We start from the raw sequence: 21,428 nt of genomic DNA on the forward strand, positions 1-21,428 counted from the left end.
GGGCATAATCTCAGAGCAAAGAGTTGCTCATTTAAGATAGGAGGAGGAATTTCCTCTGAGGGTAGTGAATCTGTGGAATTCTTTACCGCAGAGGGCAGTAAAGGCCAAGTCGTTAAGTATGTTCAAGATTGAGATAGGCAGGTTTTTAATCAGTCAGGGAATCAAAGGTTACGGGGACAAGATGGGAAAGTGGAGAGGAGGATTAAAAATCAGATCAGTCATGATCTCATTGAATGGCAGACCATACTCAATGGGCCAAATGGTCTACTTGTGCTCCTACATCTTATGCTCTTATTACGATGGAAGTCCAAGAGGGGACTTATGACAAAAAATAAATAGGAAGAATTACATAAAAGGAGGAAGCAAGGTGAAAAGGGGAGCGGTCTGTTCAACTTAATGTTGTGTGGTTAACTTGCTGGGAACAAAGTTCACTGAGATAATAGCATGCCAGAAATTCCAAACTGTACTATTCAGAGCAGTTATGTGACCTCCACTGATATGTGAAAAGTTAATACATTTATTACTGTAGCCATTCCACTAAAATAAATCAGGCTTTCGCATAAAAGAATTGAGTATTGTATATTCACAGCGCTGACATTTGGAACTAGCTAGGACTTAGCTACCTTCATATCTACATATTAATGCATTAAAATCGGAAGTTTGTTGTCACCCTCTTATTTTTTGGTTCGGTCGTGTCAGATAGTTCCATTACTGTAATGGTCTCAACGTTGACAGATTAAACATCTAGATAGCAATTAATTTTCTGTACAAGTTACATTAAGCGCCATTATTTGTTTAATCCAATCAGTCCATTAACTAGAATGATCTGTGGCTTGATGGTAACCAGTCAATTCAAGTACAGAACCTCCAGTGGATTTGAAATAAAATGAATATTTATTAGTCCTACAGTTATTTACTAAAGCCTGATTCTTGGTCAGTTCCCAGAGACAATGTTCAGGGTGGCAGTGCGCAGCACTTCGGAAAAACCTAAAAGCCCCCCTTGTAAACCAGAAATAAATGGCTGCTGCTGAGAAAAGGAAGCATTGTACACATGGTTGACATTAATTCCAGATAACTGCAATAGATCATAGCATTATCATAGAATCCTATAATGCAGAAGGAGACCATTCGGCCCATCGAGTCTGCAACAAATAATCCCAACCAGGCCCTATCCCCATAACCCCATGTATTTACCCTAGCTAGTCCCCCTGACACTAAGGGGCAACTTAGCATGGCCAATTCACCTAACCGAACCCGCACATTTTTGGGATGTGGGAGGAAACCAGCGCACCCCGGAGAAAACCCATGCAGGCACAACGAGAACGTGCAAATCTCCGCACAGACAAGCCAGGAATGGAACCCAGGTCCCCAGTGCTGAGAGACAGCAGTGCTAACCACTGTGCCACCCTAGTGTTCTGAAGTAAAACCCCAAATGTTATTGTAGGTGCAACAAATAAAATTCTTGGTTAAAACACTTCAGGAGGACATGGGCAGGTTAGTAGATGGATATCAAATCAAGATGCAGATCTTGAAAGCAGGATAAACATTTATACAGACTGAAAAGGTAATATTTTGAAAGCAGAGGTGCAGAGATTACTGGGCTCAGGGGAAGAACATAAGAACATAAGAAATAGGAGCAGGAGTAGGCCATCTAGCCCTTCGAGCCTGCCCCACCATTCAATAAGATCATGGCTGATCTGTCGTAGCTCAGTTCCACTTTCCCGCCCTCTCCCCATAACCCTTAATCCCCTCTCTTATCAAGAACCCATCAACCCGCTTCTTAAAAATATTTAGCGAGGCAGCCTCCACCACTTCAACGGGCAGAGAATTCCAGAGATTCACCACCCTTTGAGTGAAGAAGTTCCTCCTCAACTCCGTTCTAAACCGCCTCCCCTTTATCTTGAGGCTGTGCCCCCTAGTCCTACTGTCTTTTTTGAGCGGGAAGAGTCTCTCCACCTCTATCCTATCCATCCCATTCATCATCTTATACGTCTCAATGAGATCTCCCCTCATTCTTCTAAACTCTAACGAGTACAAGCCTAGTTTATTCAGCCTCTCCTCATAGCTCAATCCCCTCAACTCCGGTATCAATGATAAATCTTCTTTTAGAAAAGCACAACGGGTCATAAGTTTTAGAAATCAGTGAATGGAGCGCAAAAGCTAAACCCACTCAATAGTTGTTAAATATTGTCAAGTTTCAGATGCCTTTACTTTAGGAAGCGTATCAAGATTCTGGAGAGGGTGCAGTGATGCCAGAGTTGGAGAGCTTTAGTAGTAAGAGCAGGCCAGATGATGCTTTTCATGAGAGAAGAAAGTTTGAGAAAAATCTGACTGGAAGTTTTACCAAGGAGAGTATTATTTCTATTGCTTGGCAAGTAATCAACCATGAGCTTAAGATAATTACCAAATGAATGAAGGTGAAGGTAAAGGTATGGTATGGGATGCCTACCCTATCCAAAGCAAAAGCTATATGACTATTTAAAATTAAATAGATTTGTTTTTATGTTTTAAAAGGGTATGGGGAAATTGGACAGCTCAAGGATTGGCATGTGTGTGATGGAATGAATGGCCTTCTATGCTGTAAAATTTGATGATCCTAGGTAAAATAATTGAAATTTAAGTATAAAATTATACTATGGAGTATTTTGTTTCATGAAGGGACAAAAACAGATGATCATAGTTGAAAAATTATTTGACAAGCAAGTTATTTTCTGAAGACAGAAAAAGCATGAAAAATTAAAGCTCAGTGTGTAACCAATCCTGCACGCAGCAAATGCAGAACAGATAAAAATAAAACTTCACTGAAATAAGCCATTAAAATACAAAACAAAAAAAAACCGGTTTGGGTTTGATTAAACTTTTAGCAACCTCTGCACAAGAAAATAAATAGCACTGTGCTGTAAAATAACATTGCAGCTATTATTTAGCTCCTGGAGCATGATCATATAAGTAATGGAGTAGACTAACTAATTTGAGCGTGCTTTATTTAATGAGTGTATCTTTGGACTGGATGCCATTGGGCAGATCATCAATACTCAATTTTTTTTTACAGCTTTATAATGATATAAAGCAAATACTCGGGCAGCATGGTGGCACAGCGGCTAGCACTACTGCCTCACAGCACATGGGATCTGGATTCAACTCCAGTCTTAGGTGACTGTGTAGAGTTTGCACATTCTCCTCGTGTCTGCATGGGTTTCCTCCTACACTCCAAAGACGTAGGCGTTTGGTTGCCTGGCCATGGAAAAATGCTCATTACCGGGGGATTAGTAGGGTAAATATGTGGGGTTTCAGGAATAGGGCCTGGGTGGGAGTGTTGTCAGTGCTGGCTCGATGGGCCGAATGGCCGTTTTCTGCACTGTAAAAATTCTATGATTCTTAACACTTCTCCCTTTTTGTTCACAAGAGCAGTGTACTCAGATAAATACTTCCTATTTCCAACATGAAACATTTATCTCTATATTCTCTTCATTGGGCCATTAACTTCATACCAAATCCTGCCTCAAGCCAGTTTTCTCTGTCTTCAGAGAATAAAGTTGGACTGTACATCATACAGTTGCCACTCAATTTCTGACCAAATTTTACTGCAGTTTGCCCGCTCCATATTCTAGGAGTCTAACAAAGGGATCAGCAATTTGAACGTTTTAGCCAAATAATAGCTGAACGGAGAAATTTTGATGGCAGCAGAACAGAAATTTGCGTTGCTTTAACAATATGATGGAGACTCTGAAAAAAGTGGGTAGCCATTACAACGTCAAAGACAAAAAGCACTGAATAGCTGTCTTCTGCAGCAATGAAGTGGGAGCATTAGAATAATAATAAATTGCACGCACCATTAAGCAGCCATATTTACATAGCTCACTGAGACCCTCTATGGACAGCAACATGCAATGCATCATGACATGTTACTTTTGTCACTGCGTGGGCTTCCTACTCAAAACGAAACCTCTTCCACAGAAAAGGTCAGCAACCTGAAATTTAAACCAAATCTAGGGGAGGTGAAGGTCTAGTGGCATCATCGCTAGACTATTAATCCAGAAACTCGGCTAATTTCTGGAGACCCAGGTTCAAATCCCATCATGGCAGATGGTGGAATCTGAATTCAATAAAAACATCTGGAATTAAGAATCTACTGATGACCGTGAAACCATTGTCGACTGTCAGAAAAACCCATCTGTTTCACTAAAGTCCTTTAGAGAAGGAAATCTGCCGTTCTTACTTGGTCTGGCCTACATGGGTCTCCAGTCACAGCAAAGTGGTTGGCTCTCAACTGCCCTCCGAATAAGGGCAACAAATGCTGGCCAGCCAGCGATGCCCATGACCCAAGAATGAAATGAAAAAAGAAATCAAAACAACTTTTTACAAAAAAATGCAAATTTGGGACAGCATGCAATGCTAGTACAATAGTTTCTATTCCATCTGTCTTACAGATGAAAACAGGATGTCTTCAGGCTCAATAGTAGCATCCTTACCCCTGGGTCAGAAGATCCAGGTTGAAGTCCTATTCCTGGCCTTGGATGGTCATGAAAGGAACACTCATGATGCAGCCAAACAATGATAATCAGCCTAGTAATCCTTCCAACACACCCGTGGAAAGTGGCAAGAGCAGGAGAGATTCCTGATCAGCTATGCTTGGTGCAGAAATAAGTGCAGCGCAAGTTACAACCACTTTTCTCTCTCCCTCAGAGAGCACTGACCACAGTTCCTCGCAGGCTAAATTACAGATAGACAGATCAAAAGTACCCTCTCATGTGCATTCCCTGAGAAAAGTTCTATGCGTTCTTGAAATGAAACTCTCATTAGACCAGCCCAAATAAGAGAAAACAACAACAGCGAAAGATGGAGTAATTTAAAACAAAAGACACAACACGATCTTTAGAATTTTCTACTCCAGGGGTCATTGAATGCTCAGTTGTTGAGAATACCTCAAGGTGGAGATTGATAGCTTTTTGGCTATGGGGATAGGGTGGGTAAATGGACTTAGTGCAGAAGATCAGTTAGAATCTTACTGAATGGCAGAGCAGGCTCAAGGAGCTGTATGACCTATTCCTGTCCCTTTTTAAATGTCCTTACACATTTTGAATAAACGAGTGAACTTGTTTTGCTGCAATTTAAGTGTGCACATGCCTTTTTTTTTCCAGGAGGTGGATACACACGTGGACCAGAAATCAAACCGTGGAATGTTCCGACATTCCCGACTGTGAATTGCAGTGTAAATAGGACGGCTCCAAATGAGTCCGTCTGGTACATGAAGCAAATTGCACTGGAGGAGATCCAGGAATCAGTCTAAAAATAGGGTTTCGGATTTTCCCCGAGTGTTGTACGTCAATTTACCAAACAGGTTTCTCATTGTTTACTCTGCTTCTCAAATTATGCATTTTTATAGGGAAATGTTGAGTAATTTTTGAATTAGTTACAGCAATAGAGGAACAGTGAATGGCTGCTTAGAGTAGATTTCGTGAAGAGAAACCTTTGTCCCTACTCTGTTGGAACATTATCATTTGTCTTTAGGGAGCTGATTTTGTGTGTACTTGCACTGCACTCCAAAGACTGCCACTATTACACAGAGTCCTCATTTTTCCAATAGGTTTTTTTTGTGCTGATTAGTACACAGTTGATAAAGAATATTAGCACTGGGAAACAGGAACATTCCCAGTCGCTCAATGTGATAATGCAATCACTGGTCAAGTATAGCAAAGCCGCCTCCTCTATAAATTGCAGCTGTCTGAATCTTCCAACCCCAGGCCAAACTCTATGTCATGTTCCCATTTCCCGCATAAGCTAACCTCTTAGTGAAATTGTAAATTTAGTACAATTGAAAGGGAACTAGGGAGGTAGCTCCTTTACAGTTGGGTTGAGGTTGGGCAAATTTACAGGCATCAAGCAGAGGCTGTTTTCATTCCATTGTACTGGGCTGAAATTTAGACCAGTTTCTAAACTGCATTATTTGTGGGGGAAGAAAGTTTCCCCAATGGCAGCAAATAAAAAAAGATAGTTGCTCGTAGAAATCCACATTTTAGCAATTCATTTTGAACTTCCTGAAGGCCCACCATTTTAGAGCTTCACTCTATTTCCAAGATGCTGCAGAAATGTTGGAGGCAGAGAAGCACTGCGCACATTACAGAACAGATCTATTCATTTCATCCTGAGGCACTCCTTGAAAACTACTCTACAGCGGCCCGATTAATATAGAAACAGGACCAGGCCATTCAATCTCTGGAGCCCATTCTGCCATTCAATTAGATCATGAAGAATCTGCAGCACAACCCTATTTCTTTGTTTTAATACATTTACCTGACAAAAATCCATCAATTTTGGAAGTTTTCCACCCTCAACAATTGGGCCAGCTGAAGAATGCCAGATCTCACTCTTTTTTTTACATCTAAAGATGTTTTGAGGGCAGCACAGTGGGAGGCACTGCTGCCTCAAGCGCCAGAAGCCCGTGTTCAATTCCAGCCTCAGGTAGCTGTCTATGTGGAGTCTGCATGTTCTCCATTATGTATTTCCTCTGGGTGCTTTGGTTTTGTCCACAGTCCAAAGATGTGCAGGTTAAATGGATTGGCTATGCTATAATTGCCCCTTAGTGTCAGGGGGACTAACTAGGGTAAATGCATGAAGTTATGGGGATTGTGGTCAGTGCAGACTTGATGGGCTGAATGGCCTCCTTCTGCACCGTAGGATTCTATGAAATTGCCCCTTAGTGTCGGGGGATTAGCAGGGTAAATGTGAGGGGTTACAGGGGATAGGACCTGGGTGGGATTATTTTGGTGTAGTCTTGATGGGCCAAATAGCCTCCCTTTGCACAGTAGGGATTCTATGGGAATTTTCACTCCTATTGACCTTGTTCAATATTTATGATACCTCATTGTCCTTGATTGCCCAAAGGAAATAGTTCACTGTCTAACCTACTATTCTAAAAGCCCCAAATAGATAGAAAAGAAATATAATGACAGCTTCAGTAACTCCTTTGAGTTAGCCATTTTGATTCCTTTACTTTACATGCTTGGACAACCAATCCATTTACTCCCCCTCATCACCCAGTCCCTTGCCAGGTGCAAAATATTCTGATCTGTCCTTCTCAGTTCCAAAGTGCACAGCTACATATTGAGCTCATTTTGCCAACTCATGCAGTCGGTTATATTGTGCCATTGTAACTTCCTTCTGCAAGATACTTTGTTCTTAATACACAACACATTACGTTGGATTAGGGTTTGGCCAAATCTCATGATTAAATTTGTTTTCCTTTGATGTAAACATCTCTAACCTGTACTATAAGTTAATATTAAAATGAATCAGTTGTTTTTTTCCAGGATACGTTAGGGTTTAGTATTCTAGTGCTCAATTTAGCCAACTGGGTTGTTTAATTTCTGACCTGCCAATTCACGTCAGTTGACTAAATTTTGACAACTCATTGTGAAGCGGGTGCCTCAAGGTAGGAAATGGGATAGTGGGACACAAAGATTAGTTACATGGTTAATAGTAAACAAGATTGGCCACCTGGTTTGTGAGGAACACTTGTAATTTTGGAAGTCCTCTTCACATTGAGCTATCATGTCGTAGTTAATCATCACGAACAGGGTGTGAAAGTAGAGGCCTATAAAGGTCTTGGGCGCTGTCATTCACAATAGGGTCAAAGGTTATGACTGCCCAGAGGAAGCACAGTAACAGTGTTTACATCTGTTTCACAACTACTTAGCCTCTAAAGATTTAGCTGAACACAGCTGGAGTCAGGTGTGTCAGATTCAAATTCCATTACATTCCTCGCATCAAAATTTACTGTGCTTTTAAATACCCAAGTCAGCGATTGTATAAAGCAAAGTTGAGGTATCAGCATGGGGGATGCCACTTGTCATATCACACCAGAGAATGTCCCTTTTCTCCGTACTGTGTTTCCTCCTTCCCAACACAGAGCACAAGGCAACCTCCATTTCCATTAACTTTATTTTTGCTAATAACCCCTTAAGTAGATCAAATGCCCTCTGTAAGTCCATATCTGTAGGTGCTGCACCATGCTAATGACCACCAGGCAAAATTACAGGTAGCCAAATACTTGGATTGTGCCATACTGACCCCTAAAGCAACTCTGACTTGAATCAGAAATCCAATTTCCCCGCGCAGCTAAAAACACAAAAATAAATAAAAACAAGATGGAAAACATTCCTCGCAGCCTTGTTAACAACCACGGTTCAACCAATGAAATAAGCCTTGAAATATGTCCGCTACTCTCACTTTATATGTTAAAGAAAATTTTAGCTGTCACAGCTCTTAGGTCCCCAGAGTTTAGAAATACATTTGTGAAAGGGTTGTTAACTAAGAAATTCTCCAAAGCCTAAGCAAGCATCAATTGGCAGTACTTAGTCATAGTCTGTGTGTAGCATTTAGATTTAGTTTACATCTTATGGCACTGTTGAAGATTAAGCTGATGTGAGACTGATTTCTAATTGCAGAAATATTATAACAAAAAAAAACAAATGTATTATTCTGCTGCTAAAAGTGAAGCTTTGTTCAAGATGGTCATGATCTAGGAGTACAAGTTCATTGCTCCTCAAAAGTAGAGTCACAGGTGGACAGAGTGGTGAAGAAGGCATTAGCTTGCTTGGTTTCATTAGTCATAACATTGACTACAGGAGTTGGACATCTTGTTGAAGTTGTACAAGACATTAGTATTTCAAATGTGGCCTATGTGTAGTTCTGGTCACCCTATTAGAGGAAGGATATTATTAAACTAGAAAGAGTGCAGAAAAGATTGACTAGGGATGCTACCAGGACTTGATTGTTTGAGTTACAAGGAGAGGCTGGATGGACTTGGGCTTTTTCCCCTGAAGCACAGGGGGCTTTGGGATGATCGTAGAGAGGTTTATCAAATAATGAGGGGCATAGGTAAGGTAGATAGTCAACATATTTTCCCAAAGGTAGGGGAGTCTAAAACTAAAGGGCATAGGTTTAAGGCAAGAGGGGAAGAGATACAAGAGGGTTGAGAAGGGCAGCTTTTTCCACATAGAGGGTGATGAGTAACTAGAACAAGTTGCCAGAGGTAGTAGTAGAGATGGGTACAATTTTGTATTTTAAAAAGCATTTCGGCAGTTACACAAGTAAGTTGGGTATAGAAGGATATGGGCCAAATGTGGGCAATTGGGACTAGCTTAGTGGTAAAAACTGGGTGGCATGGACAAGTTGGGTGAAGAGCCTGTTTCCATATTGTAAATCTCTATGACTCTATGTCCCACTAGTTTAAAGGTCAGAGTTGAATTGCAGTTGGTGGAGCACTTTACAGATTGTCAGATGCTTGTAAACTTCCAGCTGCAGGTCAGACTGCAAACTTTCTTCACCATTAGCAAAACAAAATTTTTGTTTTGACTGCAACAGCAAGTGAAGAAAAACAATATACAATAGATTTAGGAACAAACAAGCACAGGAAAGTGTACAAGATATAGGATCAGACCACATGGCTCACTGAGCCTACACTGCCATTCAATACAACCGTGGCTTCAACTTCATGCTCCCGCTCACTCCCCATATGTCAATTCCTGGAGACACCAAAAACCTGTCCAACCCCAGCTTAAAACAATGGAACATCCACAGCCCTCTTAGGAAGAGGATTTCAAAGATTCACAACCCTTTGAGTGGAGTCATTTCTCCTCACCTCAGTCTTAAATGATCAATCCTGAGACTCTGCTCCTGTATTTTAGACTCCCTGACCAGCAGAAACAACCTACCCTAACAAATCCCTTCAGAATTTTGCAGGTTTCAATGAGATTACTTCTCATTTGTCCAACTCACTCCCTCCATCATCAGGGAGGACCCTTGCATGCCGAATACCAAATTTAGTGAACCTTTGCCATGTCTCCTCCAATGCAAGTAAATCCTTCCTTAAACCTGGAGATCAAAACTGCACAGTGCTCCAAATGTGGTCCAACCAAAAGCCTGTATAAGTCACTGATCAGCTCTTGCTTTATCTTAGGCAACATCAAGGATTCAACAGTGTATTTTACACAAAGCTGATTGATATTCTGAACCTGTGACAAAATTAAAACTTAGCGTTAGGGGAATTTTCAGCAGAAACACTGAGACAGAACATGGTTCAGTCCTGGATGTGATTAACAGCATCAGTAACAGCAGGAGGATCAGAAAGGACAACCACAGTTCATAACACAGAGCTCAACTTCTAAGAAATATCATATCCCACCATCTCTACAAACAAATTTTTCTCCAGACAATAATCCATTCTCACATCAATCGCCTCATCCTGCCTCCTCCAACAGACCATTCTATACAAAACATAGTTAAATTTCACACTTCAGATTTAACATCATTGCAGAACCTGTAACTGTGCGTTAAATATACCAGCATTACTCTTCTTATACCCAGGAGGATCTTGAGTATTTCTTGTAAGAATCACCCCTGATTTATAATCCTGAAATTCCCAGTAGGGAATTACAAAAGGGTTCTCCCCTTGGAACAGATGGAAGTATCGTCAGGAATCAAGAATGATTTCTGCCTGTTGAGATGAGCAATTTGGGGAATACTTTTGAACCATAAAACCCATAAAAGCAGACAGAACCACAATTGTGAAACTCAATGGTGAATGCCCCCAGCAGTAGAACACCTCTTCTAAGCTTTTCACTGAGTGAGAGAGCAGGTACTAATGTTCTGCCTCACATTGCAAACTCAGGTCCAGGGCGGATTCTGCAGCCGAACTGGTCTAAGCCGGAAACTCTCACCTGACTGTCAATGGGGTTTCACTTTCTCTGCAATCTGCCTGCTTAAACTCCAGTGGCAGTTGGGATGGGAGAATTCCAGCCCCAGTTTCTGACCACATGACTCTACTGGTTTTTTTGCTGTTGCATTGTTCAATATTGAGTCAACTACCTCTGTATGACAGCACAAACCATTTTCCACTTATTAGCAAGCACAAGCCAAAAAAAAAAATGATTAATTACAGTATTTCATTTGTTTTAAAAGGGGCAATTTTTGAAATAAAAAGTATTTTCTTTTACATTCACTTTTCAGTGAGATGATGGATTGTGTGTTTGAAATGGTACTTTTTCAATATACTTTAAGTAATGAATGGTACACACTACTGTTGGTTGTATTAATGGACCAACCTGCTCAACTGTTTGTACAGTGTTCCTTTAGCTGCTATTTTAAAGCAGGTATCCACCAAATTTATTTTACATACCTCGGTTAAAAGCAGCAGACACAAAAACACACGGCCACATTCAGGATTTATCTGCCATTACTGTGACATTCATTTCTAGGGTTCTCTCATTAGGGTCACACTGCCACAGCATTAAAGCAACTCATGGGTAACCAAATTCTTTTATGGGATGTGGGCACCACTGGCTGGGCCAGCATCATTTGTTGCCCATCTCTAATTGCCTTCACAATGAAATCAGACAACATTTTGGCCTCAACCACTCTGTGGTAGTAAATTCCACAAATTCACCACCCTCTGGGTGAAGAAATTTCTCCTCAACTCAGTTCTAAAAGGTTTACCCTTTATCCTCAAATTATGACCCCTAATTCTGGACTCCCCACCATTGGAAACATTTTTTCTGAATCTACCCTGTCCAAAACTGTTAGAATTTCCTAAGTTTCTATGAGATCTCCTCCCACTGTTAAACTCCAGTAGAATATAATCCTAACTGACTTAGTCTCTCCTCATATGGCAGACCTACCATCCCAGGAATCAGTCTGGTAAACCTTTGCTGCATTCCCTCTATAGCAAGGACTTCCTCAGATAAAGACACCAAAACTGCACACAATACTTTGGGTATAGCCTCACCAGTGCCCTATACAATTGCAGCAAAACATCCCTACCCCTTTACTCAAATCCTCACTCGCAACTTGTGCGTTGTAAATAGCAGACAGGCTTTGGGGAGTCAGGAAGTGATTTACTTTCAACAGAATTTTCAGCTGATATTCTTCTGTAGATAGTATTTATATGGTTGGTCCAGCTTAATTTCTGGTTAATAGTAAGCCCTGGGATATTAAAGGTAGGAGGTTCAACAATGGCAACGCCATTGAATGTCAAGAGGAGGCGATTAGATTCAGTGTTGTTACAGACGGCCTGGTACTTGTGGAGCATGAATACTACTTGCCACTTTTCAAGCCAAGCCTGAACATCCAGGTCTTGCTGTACACTGGCACAGATAGTTGCTGAGAAGCTGTGAATGGTAGTGGGCATTGCATCCCCACGAGTGACTCCAGAGCCACAGCAATGTGGTCGACTCTCAAATACTCAGGCTACTAGGGAAGGGCAATAAATACTGGACAACCAACAACACCCATGTCCCACAAATGAATAAAAAAACTTTGACCTATGATGGAGGGAAGGTCATTTGTAAAGCAGCTGAAGGTGGCTGGGTCTAGGGCATGACTTGAGAATCAAGTGCTGAGTCGACATGTCGCGGGAACCCAAACTGAGCAATGAGCAGGGTGCTGCTGTGTGAGTGTTGCTTGATAGGGCCGTTGATGACACCTTCCATCAATTGCTGATGATCAAGAGGAGGCTGATGTTTTGGCAAATGGCCAGGTTGGATTTGTCCTGCTTTTTATGGTTCGGACATTCGCAGGCGTTTTCCATACTGTCGGGTACACGTTATGGCTGTACCCAAACAGCCTGCCGATAAAACAATGCCAGTACAACACAATCCAAAAGTAGTAGCAAATTCTCATTGATTTATTCTGTTTGTTGCAATGTCATACTCCACAAAACTCCACAGAGATGATACAAGTGACATTTCTTTTCCTATTAATACAATAGCGAATTCAGCCAGGTTTGCTTTGAATCACATAACATCACCTGCTAGTAACAAGAACTGGAGCTCAAATTGCCTTGCAACTAGAATATTTCAGCCTTACTGTTCAGACTACACATTTGTGGTCAGTCACGTCTGGACATATAAATAAGACCAGTACATATATTCAGCCAAATAACACTAGAAGCCAGGTATCAAAAAGGCAAACTTTTACAATATTCATTATGATATCCCAAATAATCAGTTCCATAGGATCTATAGTGCATGGGGAGAAAAGAAAAAAGTTGTCCACATTTGGCTTCAATCCTGCAAAGTACACATTCGATTGTGATATTTCTAATAACTTGACCATAGGGGAGGGACTGAAGGGCACCTTGAAACCAAAAAGACAACAAAGCAAGTGAAACCTGCTTGGGGGAGGGGGTGCAAATGGAAAAGCAATGGCATAAAATTAAGGATGGCCGGGTGGGGGGGGGGGGGGGAAAACGGGGACAGAACAAGAAAATCTCAGTGAAATATTTGCCAATCTTTTTAAGTGTTATTTCTTATGCCCAACTTGCAGATGAAACAAAACATGGAGAGAAATTCAGAAGTGAACTCCTGATGGATTCCAGGCAGCGCCATTGACTCCACATGAAACTGATGAGCAGGGTCAGCACCAGTTTTACTGGACCTCAGCAGCTGTGCATTAAAAATTTAAAGGGACGTCAGCTGTACCTTTAAGGCCTTGTTTCCCTTGTTAGTAGTCGTCATACCACGGCACCCGTTCAAATCACACAAACCTGGGGAAAAGAAAAAGAAAGAAAGTGAATATTTCTTTGGAGCAATATTTTTCTTTTGTGAATAGTCAAGATATTAAATACTTTGCACCCAGGTGAAGCTTCTGTTTTTCTGGTATCTTCGGTATTTCAATTCTAATCAACAAAAGCCAATTCAAATTAAACCCAATCATGGTCCCCACGAGGGACAAACAAGATCCAAAGCAACATGACAAGACTTTGCATCCCAGCTTGGGCAGGATCAAACGGCGTGGTCATCCCAAGCTGACAGGATGAGGCACTGCTTCCCTTCCTGGACTTGATCTGAGCTTCATCTTAACCAAAAGGCCAAGATGGCTTTAAAAAGTTGCATCAGGTAAAGACTCAGTTTAACCTCATTGGCCATCCTGATTCTTTACTCCAACCTAGCTTAGGCAAACCATGATCACAGGTATCAGCACACCCCAAGTGCAACAGGCCAGCCTCATAAGAGGCTGTTAGCACATGTTCAATTGGCTTATTCAACAAATAGCTGAGCCACAAAGTCTATAACGATCTGACCTCTGCTAAGCAGTCAGGCTAACTTACAGATGACCTGATTGCCAGGCAAGGGCTTAGTCTTGATACTCCCACATGGTTGAATTGACTGCTAATGCTTTGGACAAATTACCAGAGGATGAGCAGGTCTGTAAAGTTCTACCCTCCAAATGGAACAGACAGACTTAAGAAAGACAGTGAGGAGGAGGAGGAGGAGGAGGAAGGGGGGAGGGGTTGTCTATCCATTGCCATCTGTAGAGAACATCAGCAAAGATGGAAGCAGCATGTGGTACTCTTCGTGAGTTATTCTTGCATTATGAACAATACATTTTCATGTTACATCACATACTGTAAATGCCACAGGAACTGAAGAGACGACGAGAATCCACCCCCTCCAACCCCGACACAGTTAAGTCACCAAAATATTTTATTTGTCCTCAACTGTAAGAACATTTTAAGAAAAGCATAGTCTTACCTACAAATAAAGCACACAGTAGGTGCAATTAAACAAAGTACCCACGGAGAGTCTTTTGGAACATGGCCAGGGGAATACCAAAAAGCAGAGCAGTGAACAAGAATTCTGGACAAGACTCTTTAATTTACTATTTAGCCAGAATCACTCAAATGTCTGTAGCAGCGGGAACTTCCTAATAGCCTCATCACAACCCCTGCACCAAACGCTGTTCATAAACTAATTATAAATGTGAGATTCACGATGAGTCAGCAAGTCTGAATACAATACTGACAGGCTGACTACACCCAGACTACCACCATGGATCTGTGCAGTAAACCATTATTCTGCCTTCTCAGGCATGGTCCAAAAACCCAGAAGCAGTTCCCCGAAACTGACCTACCGGCAGACACCTCAGCTTTGTCTTGCATTTCAGTACGCCCAAATCTGTAGCATTTTTAAACTTCCAGCGTTGTAAAGAAGGGTTAAAGAAAAAAATTCTTGAAATGAGAAATCTATGTTCAGGTCAGTGTGAATGTGCAGTCTCATCTCAGAAATAACACATTAATAAATGAAGTGCGTTATAAGTGTCTGGAGTTTAAACTTCGTTCTAGCTGAGTGGGTAAAGGCAATGTCTGCTGCAGTGCTGAAGGAAACATCCCAGTTTTGAATCTGGTGAGGTGATGTTGCTGATTTCAGCAGGCTGTAATTGAAATCTAGCACCTGATGTCAGTGCCAACAAGACAGTGGGTAAAAAATGTCTAGGGCTCCAATTTAATTGTCATCCAATAACTCCTGCTGGAATGTGCATGCTTCTGGCACACTGGATGAAGGCAGTGGGAGCACTATGTTGAATTTAACAGAGATGCGTCTGCAATGGATCAATGAACGCGCAGGTCCATGGTCTCTGGGCTCATAGGAAACCCATGGCCAGAAAACAGAGGTTGCTAACTCCTGCAGATCTATGCCCCAGCATGGCTCTGTTGCTTTGCAGAGGCAGGGAAGAGAAGTGGCTCAGTTTTCAAATGGTCAAGTTGGTACGAGGTAAAGGAGATCCCATTCCAGTTGATCTGCTCACCTGCTTCTACTCTGGTCCATCTCTGGCAGACCCCACCCACCACAGGTACTATTGACACACTTGCACCAGAACAACTTATAAATGAGATGGTGGCCTCCTACATCCAATTGTTAGTGTGTGGAATAGCCAGCACAAGAGCAGGAACCACAGCAGCCAGCACGACCTTTACTTATTCCATTGGGTTCATCTGTTTGAAGGAGATCAGTTCCTAATTCAATGTCGAAAATCCATCAAAACCTGACAGCCAACTACAGAAATCTTAGTTTTTGGGCCCTCTAGACTTTGGTTCTTCTATTAAAAGGAGTTTAAAATTACATCCGTCATGGTGAGTAATCTAGTCAGCATACAAAACAAGTTTGTTTCTCATCCTGGGTAGTTCAACAAAAAAACCCCAACTAAACCATAAACTAGGATTCCTGAGCAAATAAACCAAGATTTCCGTTGCCTTTCCTTCCCTAACCACAATCTCCTCCAGCACCTTCCCTCACCCGCTTCCATCCCCCCAAAGTCCAATCTCCTTCAACATCCCAGGTTTTAATTGCACCTACAAACCTACCTTACGTTAAAATGCAAGTTGTGGCTGATTTCTTTTGGGTTAGGGTGATAACAATGTAACCCCTGACCTTCAAGCATTAGAAATCCAGCCCTCAAAAGCACAAACAATCTAGGCTTTCTTGCTTCTAATATACTGGCTTGCCCTGTTTAAATTTCAAGGACTGAGAGTTTTGGCAAGGGCTGGCTTTAAGAGCTCCTGCCTTCATTGGAGGATAAATTAGTACACCAAGATCAGTTTGTGTAAGGAACGACAGGAATGCAATTTAAAGGGACATCGATTTGAACTGTGTGTGTAACTCTTGACGCTCCATGGTACGGACTTCTGCAGCCCAACACAAAATGGTTGCCTGACTTAATCTACCGATAACATTAATAAATTATCAGCCAATGTGCTTTAATGTTGTGTCCCAATCTCAATTCATTATCTTCAATTGCTCCTACCATCAGTGTCAGATCTGTAACTGCTAGAATTGCACTTTATTTCAGTCAAAAACACTTGCAAATTTGGAAGGACAAGATCTTAAATTATATCGTTTCATGCTTTTACAACGATTCAGGTATGAGCACGATGTGGTTTAATTATTAAAATATTATAACCAGTTTAGTCTCGCAGAGTAAAGAGATTATATGGAGTCACACGTCATTGGTAATTTTAACACTCTTTCAGATTTGATACTAATTTTGACTCTTCTTGCATTATTGAAGCCCTACTGCTGTGTTTGCATAGCATACATGAGGAATTAATTCCAGCAGGATTGAATTGAAAAGCGGAGAAGTTACACTAAACTTGCACAGAACTTTGCTTCTCCATACTTGTATTCAAAGAAAAAACAGACAGAGGCAGTGGAGTAAGATTTATTAGAATGGGATACCAGAACTAAGAGGTTATACCCATCATGCATGATTTAAAAGGTTGGGTGACCTTTCTCTAGGGAAAAAAAACTTCTAAAATTATATTGGATGGGGCAGGCGGAGATAAGATGTTTCCAATTGCAGGCAAGATCAGAACTGGAGGGCCATAAACGCAAAGGAGAGGTCACAAATAAATCCCAACAGGACGGCACTGTGGCTAGCACTGCTACTTCACAGCACCAGAGACCTGGCTTCAATCACTGGCTTGGGTCACTGTCTGTGCATAGTCTGCACATTCTCCCTGTATCTGCGTGGGTTTCCTCTGGGTGCTCCAGTTTCTTCCCACAGTCTGAAAGATGTGCTGGTCATGCTAAATTCTCCCTCAGTGTACCTGAATAGGTGCCAGAATGTGGTGACTGGGGTATTTTCACAGTAACTTTATTGCAGTGTTAATGTAAGCCTACTTGTGACACTAATAAGTAAACTTTAAACAATTGAGGAGAAACTGCATTACCCAGAGAGCAGAGCGTGGCATTTGTTGGCATATGGAGCAGTTGAGACAAAGATGCATTTGAAGAGGGGCTAGAAAATCAAGACGTGCAGATGAATAGAAGGGTCTGTTGCTGAGGTTAGATGAAGGAGGATGGAGAGCAGCTCATGTGGAGTGTAACACTGGCAAGGATTTGGGTGGCTGGTTTCTGCATTACAAATACTTCACAACCAGAGTATCCCTACTGTAGGGAACAAGTGCACGTTTGCCAGCCCAATGTAATGCTTTTCAATTTTAAATATCAATTTTTAAAATCCATTAGCATGGCAAGACAATCTGTTAATTTTTTCCATTATTCTGTAGATGCAAGCCACATCTTTCTATTTATTACACGGTACAATAAACATTGCCCTTTGCTATATTTGAAGCGTTTTTGTTTTTTGCTCTGTCTCTCTTCTCGTCTCTGCACTTTATATTGTATTCCTTGGCAGAAAATGCTGATGGGTGACCGATTCACAGGTATCTGCCAAAGCTTTTGGTTTTATTAACAAGACGCATGAGAGAACAAAGGGATGAAAGAGCTGCATAAATTTTCCCTATATAGTTTTGGTAGCACTTCAGCCCCATGCTCCTGATCTTTGGTCACCTGGTGCAGGGAGAGAGGTTGTGACGTGGATGTGCTGGCGTTGGACTGGGGTAAACACAGTAAAAAGTCTGACAACACCAGGTTTAAGTCCAACTGATTTATTTGATAGTACGCTCACTAGCTTTCGGGTTAGTCCCTTCGTCAGGTGAAGGGACCTGACGAAGAGACTAACCCGAAAGCTAGTGAGCGTACTATCAAATAAATCGGTTGGACTTGAACCTGGTGTTGTCAGACTTTTTACTGCAGGGAGAGAGGACAGCCTTGTAAACCTGTTCCTGGGCTTGGGCAATGTGGCCATTAACAGGGCCAGCCCATGGGTGGTCATTTGACCAAACTGTCTAGTCTGACTATGCTCACAGCCAGGTGGCCTTGGAAGGCGAACACAGGATATCCACTGGCATGTTTCAGGCCTTCCATGACCAGTGAGCACTGCGGGGGCTGGGGGGTCATCATCATCACCCCAGTCATAATATTTTAATTTGATTAATTCAGTTTCCTTTGACATTTTGTTTTAGTTTAGGGGCCGTCACCCTTTTCATTCATTGTTTGTGCCACAAGAGTACATGAAAACATACGCAAGCTGGGCTGTTCATTTGAATCCTACAGGCAGAAACACAGCACTGATGTTAGTTCAGAAACATCTTGCCACACTCCTTGAAGGAGACAAATTGGTTGTTTTGAAGGTGGGGGTGGGGGGGGTGGAATGGAACGAAGAAAGAAACCAGTATTGTGACACTTTTTGCACCATTGCCTAGACTTGCAATGTAATGCATACCTAGTCACAAAAGGCTGATTGGGCGTTAAAGCATTCAGCCAGTTAAAGTATTGTTCTCCCATATCACATTTTTACTGATCAAGTTTTCACTAACTAAACAAACCCAACCATGAACTTTAAACCCAAAGTTTCCTCTTGCTTCATGCCCATTTGCATCATAACCTCACCCACCCATTGGGAACAGAGAACGCTCATACAGATCTCATTTTGGATCTGACATAGCATTAGTACAACTAGAAGAATTGGTCTTACTTAATATGTTTAATCACCATTTATAAAGTGAATCACTTCTTAGTGATAGATTGTTTTTTGATTCAAGACCAACGTAGACAAGTTTTTCAAGCGGAAAGGAGAATCACGGTTACCAAACTCTACACCACATTGTTTGGCCATCCGTGATTAATGTGTGGCTATGTTATACTGAACATTTAAGTCAGGTACTAGAAATGTTGTTGTACTTAAAGTTTTAGTGCTGGCTCAGGAAAGTTTTCTGGGAAAAAAAACTGATGGCCAGTTTAAGTATAGGATAGTGGGCTTGTATCAGTGATTGGAAATTGTGCGAATGTGCCTGTGGTCTCTGCCACAGGCACAGCACCAACCATTTTCAATTAAGATGTTATTGATAGGGAGACGGAGCTCAGAACGTGTGAATCAAGTCTTGCCAAAGATTTCTTTGCACCCAACAGATGAACATTCTCACTCAACTCCTTAGGAAACAGAAATAAGCTGGTGCAAGAGCAAATTTTAAATGTCACTTCCTCCTCCTATTGTTAAACCAGACCTGGTCTGTCTTCACAGAACGGTTACAGTGCAGGAAGAGGCCATTTGGTCCATCATATCCACACCGATTATCTGACACAGGCTAGCACCACTGGGACATGTGCGAAAGAGTAGGATCAGATTCTCATTCAAATTAAATGCTTCAAAAATTACAGAATGTTTGAAGCAAAGTACATCCACCAAAATTAATCTCAACCATTGCAACTTTCTTCTTTCTCCTGTCCCACCCACAATGATATCTATCAAATCAGAAGAGGCAGCAAGATCAATTAGTGCTCAGTAAATTTAACACAAGCTCACAGATTGCAATCTAGACTACAGTGTTACTGATTCATTCTGTGGCAGCTAAGGCCTGCCCTGAAATTATTTCCCATACAGTACCTTGGTATCTGACAGCAGCCCCTTTCTATCTGGGCCAAGGAGAAATTAATTGGCACAACTGCTTTCTCTCCATTCATACCAGTGAGCGGGGAGTAGGGGAGTCCAGCAAAGCCCTCTGGTTCCCCTTCCTGAAGCCAGCCCTCTCAATTTCACTTCACTCTGCATAACAATTAGATCCTACATCCTAAAGTTAGACTACTGATTTATTTTTATAAAAATTGTTTGGTAAAAAAGGTACATCTCAAAATACAGAGAAAAGGCTGGGAGAGGAGGGAAAAAATGCAAGGTGCTCTTATTTATCCATGTCCAAAAATGTGTGTCAATAAAAAAGGATGTTACTTAGTTTTGCATAAAAATGCTGCCAACTCTAGCCCCTATCCTGATTGAACCCAGCACTTCTTAACCCCAAGGAATTTTCAATCCTTAGCATCAAAAATTCTCAACTGAACCATCTAGTTTTATCAAGATTCATGTTCATACAGTTGGCAGGGGAAGGGGAAGGAAGAGCAAAAAAAAGGGAATAAAAAGAGGAAGTAGTAACGGCTTCTCAGCTTGGATACAAGTGTTAAAACAGTCAGGAAGGATAAAGAGAAATTGCAGGACAGATTGGCAGACAATCTGACTAACTGCTGTTTTCCCATGCAGGAGACACACACAACTGGTGCTAAAGGTTTATGCCACCCATTCACTGCCAACTGTTGCTGGAAGACTGGCATCAAATTTGTATTGCAAAACTTGGAACAAAAAATTTGTGCAGTTGCCTTTCAGTAGACACGGTGGCACAGTGGTTAGCACTGCTGCCTCAGTGCCACGTATCCAGGTTCAATTCCGGCCTCAGGTGATGCCTGTGCGGACTTTGCACATTCTCCCTGTGGCTGGGTGGGTTCCCTCTGGGTGCTCTAGCTTCCTCTAAGCCCATAGATATGCAGGTTAGGTTGACTGGCGATGCCAAATTGCCCCTTGGTGTCAAGGGGACTAGCAGGGTAAATACATGGGGTTATGGAGACAGAGTGGAATTATTGTTGATGGGCCACATGGCCACCTTGTGTCTGTAGGGATTCTATGATTTTAATTGATGCAAATTGAAATAAAAAGGAATTCACATTAAAATAATACACATACAACAGGAAATATCGTGTCTCTCAATTCACTTACAGCATCAATCACATGTACCTTATATTCAGAGCACAGGCTGATCAACTATCACCTTTTCCTTATACCTGATTTTTTTCCTCCCCCAAACCACCCGGATTGGGGTTTGCAGCCAAGATGATGGTTTGCTCTCAGACCACCATAAATACCTCTAGCCAAGAGCTTTTTGATTTATTGTCACATGTATTAGTATACAGTGAAAAGTATTGTTT

At 41.6% G+C, this 21,428-nt stretch overlaps 1 protein-coding gene across 4 annotated transcripts in view; it reads right to left on the bottom strand.

Moving 5' to 3' along the window:
* Positions 1 to 21,428, bottom strand: part of LOC145356674 (transcription factor MafG) — a 47,028-nt gene that overhangs the window by 7,696 nt on the left and 17,904 nt on the right. For all 4 annotated transcript variants that reach the window (XM_080209548.1, XM_080209547.1, XM_080209546.1 and 1 more), the window contains exon 2: positions 13,479 to 13,543. In XM_080209548.1, the coding sequence (XP_080065674.1) occupies positions 13,479 to 13,514 (36 nt within the window). In that variant the 5' untranslated portion in view covers positions 13,515 to 13,543. The remainder of the gene's footprint in view (positions 1 to 13,478; positions 13,544 to 21,428) is intronic.

Source organism: Carcharhinus amblyrhynchos, chromosome 21 (assembly GCF_965287045.1).
Source record: "Carcharhinus amblyrhynchos chromosome 21, sCarAmb.v2.hapA, whole genome shotgun sequence".
Taxonomy (NCBI): Eukaryota; Metazoa; Chordata; class Chondrichthyes; order Carcharhiniformes; family Carcharhinidae; genus Carcharhinus; species Carcharhinus amblyrhynchos.